Source organism: Parasteatoda tepidariorum, chromosome 3 (genome assembly GCF_043381705.1).
Source record: "Parasteatoda tepidariorum isolate YZ-2023 chromosome 3, CAS_Ptep_4.0, whole genome shotgun sequence".
In the NCBI taxonomy this organism is placed as follows: domain Eukaryota; kingdom Metazoa; phylum Arthropoda; class Arachnida; order Araneae; family Theridiidae; genus Parasteatoda; species Parasteatoda tepidariorum.
In genome coordinates this window covers 42,191,330-42,196,542 of record NC_092206.1, presented here as the reverse complement: position 1 = coordinate 42,196,542, position 5,213 = coordinate 42,191,330, and the positions used below count along the sequence as shown (strand labels likewise).

Below are 5,213 nucleotides of genomic sequence, written 5' to 3'. Positions count from 1 at the left end.
TCAGTCCTGCGCCTGGAAGAGATAAAAAGATTTTTTAAAAAAAAAATTATATATATATATATATATGTTCTTTCTGTTCAACTCAATAATTTATTTTCTTTTCCAAGCAACACAGCGTTTACTTCAAAATTTAATACTACATTTCTCAAAGTTTCATTTCATTGTTGCTTCCAATCCTGTTTTAATTTCAGTATTACTATTAAACAGTGCCGGCCTGTGGCCGAGCGGTTAGCGTGCCTGACTGCGGAGCCATAGACTGCGGGTTCGAATCCCGCTCTGGGCATGGATGTTTCTCTCTCTCTTCTCTGTTGTGTGTATGTATGATGTGTGAATGTGGCCCACCCTATAAACGGGTTTGTTTCAGTGTGGCGTGGGCAATGTTGCTCACCTCCGTGACTTTGGTTCACAGGTGCCCACTGGGTAACGCGAAATGAGCAACAATTCTGGCATAGTATAGGCAAGATTCAAATTCAGTCAAATTCTCAAGTTTTACTAAAAGAAAGTTATATTTTAAATAACTTTGATTTTCCTGTTTCATAAGTTGCGTTATGTTTAAGTTGACTGATTGTAGCTCAATCAGAATTCATTCAAAGTAATAAAGAACTTTTTCTAATTTAAGTCTTATTCTTTACAGATAAAATTGAGTGAAAAAAATGAGAGAAATAAAAGGGTAGAATGAAATCAACTATGGGACTGAAATATCCCAAACATATTTTTTAGAATGTTTTAATTTTATTTTTATTGCTGTAATTGTTTCATATTTCTAACTACCAATTGGTATCAGAGGTATATTTTTGGAAAAATAAATTTAAATAAACACGAGCATGTGAATAGTTATTTATTATTTTAATTGTTTATACTGTTAGTTTTGAATTTATCAGTATTGTGTGATGTAACTTTTTTAATTAGGACTATACTTTATAAAATATTTAATGGAGCTTGAAGTATTCATACTTTTAAATCTTACAACGCATATGATTCTTTTTTTTCTAAATTCCAATAATGTTCTGAGCCAGTTAGCCCTCTACTACTTAAATGTTGAATTCTGTTCTTTTTTCATGTATTTTTACTGATTTTAATGAAAGGAAATTATGGTTTTTTGATTTTTTTTTTTGATAAATGACAATCTGTTTTTATTTAAATAGAGGTATTAATAATCACCTATCGTTTCTCCGTACAGAATAATGCAATATAGCACTTACTAAGGTTCCGAATAATTTATTATGATATGTTCCTAAAAAAGTTATACGCTAAATTTAGTCTCTCAACTTTTTATAGTGTCAATTTGATTATTTTATATTTTGTAAATTTTCTTGGCTGTCATTTTTTTTTAATTTTGATTTTTAGGAAGTTAATTTAGTTAACATCACCGTGTCAAATATATGTTATTCCTCTAATTATTTGGATCAAATGTAAGCCAACTTCAACGGTATAATTTAAAGTTTACATCGTTTCCTGAAACTGAACTCATGACCTTGAATAAGGTCAAATAATCATATTTTGAGTAATGAGTAATGAACATGAGTACATTTCTAAAATATTAAGGCATTATTTTGGTGAAATTCAAAAGCTTTTAGCCAAATTTCAATGTTTTAGGTTGAAAAAACGTATATGAAGTCCTCGCAAGTTTTCTCATATTGAAAAGAAAAAAAATATTCGAACACTACGTCGATATTTGCTAATGAAATCTAAAGAGATTACAAACTTAAATGTCTTGAAGCATACAATTCTTTGGAAAATTTAACGGAATTATAATGCTATGCTTTAGAAAATGAAGAGTGCTCCAAGTTCGAAACATCATAGTCAAAAAATCATGATTATTTTGCAGTAATTTTGTTCTTCATAATTTATTCAATTTATATTTCAATAGTTTTAATTTATTATCTTTTTTCTTGAAAGAAATCAATAGTTTTAGTAAGAATCAAATAAAAAGTAATTTTATAGGAAAATGGTAGTGTATGCTTAGTTTTGCATCAAACTGCTTAATAATAATAAAACACAATTTACGTGCCTGCAAAATTATTAGTTTAAAAAAAACATCTATTGGATGTAGGATTAATAACTCAAATTCGTCTTCTTATTAGTTTTTTTTTAAAAAAAACATGTAATGGATGCATAGATCAAATTCTTCTTTTTTATTAATATTTTTTTTAAATTTTGGATTTGATTAACTAATTGCAAGAAATAATTCGAACGAACTTACCTCAGTATTTATAGACACTACGCGATCGTCTTGGTGTTTTAATCTCAGCAATGTATTTGGATTTGATAAATTATGTTCTTCTTCATACCATGGTGAAGGTGTTATAATGGTTGTTGGGGATAGTGGGATTCTGGGTAAATCATCTGTATAGTTTAATTCCGCTAAGCTAACTTCAATCTCATCCTTTTCCCTGTACTTTTTCTGGAAAAGAAAGTTTTATCAATAAAATATCATTTAATTTTTTTAGCTAATGATTCGTTTATAGTAAGACATTTTTATGTTAGTTCAATATAGCTTACCGATTAATGGTGTAAGTACACTAAATTCTGATTTTTATGTTTAGAAAACTTGATTTAAGTGTAAAGATTGAAGTTCTAGTCACTTCACAAAAAAAAGAATAAAAATATTCAACTTTTTTTTAAAAATTAGCATAAACTCATTTGTAAATTAATGTTATTCAATATCGATAGTTCTTAAAACATAACGATGAAATTTTAGTTTACTATTTTGTTTACTACTTGTATCTTGTGTTTGTTTGTTTACTTCTTAAATTTTGATTTACTTATTTTAAATAGCCTGGACTATAAATCCAAACAATTTTTCCCTGCCGAACATGATATTCTGCAAATTAAAGGGCTAACAATCCTTTCTGAATAATTACAAAAATGTATGCTTGTAATATTATTAAAATAATTGCATTACCTACATTACAATTAGATTAACTGTTTTATTTCAATTATAAATATGAAGTAAAAGGTTTCATTTACGAATTACTATTAGAAAAGGTACTAATGGAAAAAAAAGTATTGTTTGTTTTACACGAATAAACATTGTTGGAGAAATGAAGTTTAAAGGCAAGTGTATGCCTTCCAAAATACTTCCTTTGTTTGTATAGAACAATTTATGTTACTGAAAACTGGATCCTTAAGATCTACCAAAATCAAATCAATATTAATTTCTTTCTTATCTGCCCATTCAGTATCTTAGTTGCTTTCTTAAAAATTTATTGGGGGTGTTTTATTGGTATGGCTCCCCAGTTTTTTAATGATAAATTTTAGATTTATCAGTAGTATTAAAAAATAAATCTAAATTAAATTATGTAATCAATAAATCTGTTTACCATAAGACAATTCAGAAAACTCCAACCTAGGCAATAGATAAATTTTTTCAGCTCATAGTCATTATTTGTTTGCATGATGCACTGTAACATTGCCTAGCGGCTATGAGTAATCGCATAATGCATGATTTCCGCATTCAATTATGAGTCAGTGGCAGTGGTTCAAAAATATATGCATCTGAAAACTCCAGATTTATTCATGATTTATCATGATTTATTCCGTCGGAAAAAGCATTCATTAAAATTGCATCCACGTTGAAATAACTAATAACGAAACCATATACTTTATGAGGTTTTTAAACTTAGGATTTTTGAAATTAAGGTTCAAATACTTGAAAAAAATGTAGTAAAAAAATAAAGAGACGATTTAACAATTCAGTATGTTTTTTTTCTGCACTTGGATTCTAGATATAATAACGAGAAGAAAAATTGTTTTGAAGTGATGAGAAAATTGCAGGCCGATATTCAGCTTTCATGTTTCTCTAATCCTCCATTTCATGCATTTAAAAAAATAATGCAAAAAAATTCTTAATCAAACTACGTTAAAGAATACTGGTACTCTGATTAATTCTATACCTACGGAAATTCTATACTTACTGTACAAATTTTAGGGTCAAATAATCTGATACAGTGCTATTTTTGCAGTAATATTTACTGTAAAATCCCTGAATCAACTGTAGTTAAATAAAAATTTTAGTCAAAATTACGGTGTGAAATTTTAGGATAAAATGAATTTTACAGATGCTACGCTCTCAGAGGGCTAGTACTTTTTCCCGTAACTTGATCTAGAATTTTTTTACAGTGCAGCGAAGCCATTTTAATAATGAAGGAGAATTATGCATAGATATAAATTAGAAGTATAGTATAAAAGAAGAAAAACAAATCACCCAGAATAACTTTTAATTCAATGATCTGATCCTCACATATTAGGACGCAATATTCATGGTGGTGACCTTAAATATGCTATATGTTTAGAGAAGATACTTTAATGCCCAAGCATGTTATTTTTTTTTCTCGAAATAAAACTATTTCTTTCAGCAAAATTCGATTTTTAACCCTTAAAATACAGAATATTGTCGCAATCTTGGAACTATGGTCTAAGTCATTTGGTCAGGAGAGATGTATTAAGTTTAACATAAAATTGACATTGTATGTAAATTTTACTTTTAAGTATTTATCTATGTTTTGAGAACTTTTCAAGGAAATCGAAAATTTTCGCAATGATTATATATAATAATTGTTTATTCAACTGTAATTACAGACAAAATGTAATATTTAATAATGTATATCTCCAAATACAAAACTTGAATTACATCGTTCCAATAGTTCCTAAGAAATCAAATTAGTATGCAAGCCTAATATACAAGTTGTATATTAAATAAGTCGTACATTTAAAATTTGATTGTTTATTTTCATTTATTTAAAACAGTATTGAGCTCTAGTACGTGAAGATCCGATCATTAGATCAAAAGTAATTTATGGTGATTCGTTAGTTTATTTTTGCTGCACATTACCTGTTGATGTGTTACTTACAGATGCATCACAAATAATTCTATAATTGACTCAAGTATAAATTACCTTAAGGCTCCATGATCTCTTTAAAGCCACTACGCAGTTTCTATAATTTCTACTACATTTTATACTTTCAGGTGATTGACCTTCTTGAATCGTAGCACTTTCAACACTTTCACTATCGCAAACTGTAATTAAATTTTATATTCAGTAACAAATATTCCCACAGTTTATAACTGATTCTATTCAAGTTTAGGAAAAAACTTTATAAGTTTTGCTCCTAGAACTACATACATCTGTTTTAATATCGTCAACTCATTGCAAGTAAATAAAAATTTCTAGCATAAATTGTAATTTCTCTCTATGAATATATATATATAT

At 27.8% G+C, this 5,213-nt stretch overlaps 1 protein-coding gene across 1 annotated transcript in view; it reads right to left on the bottom strand.

The window, feature by feature from the left end:
* LOC107452856 (nephrin) overlaps positions 1-5,213 on the bottom strand; it is a 61,205-nt gene that overhangs the window by 1,333 nt on the left and 54,659 nt on the right. The window contains exons 12-13 of the mRNA XM_016069478.3: positions 4,899-5,020; positions 2,204-2,404 (exon numbers count right to left, since the gene is read on the bottom strand). Of these exons, the coding sequence (XP_015924964.1) occupies positions 2,204-2,404; positions 4,899-5,020 (323 nt within the window). The remainder of the gene's footprint in view (positions 1-2,203; positions 2,405-4,898; positions 5,021-5,213) is intronic.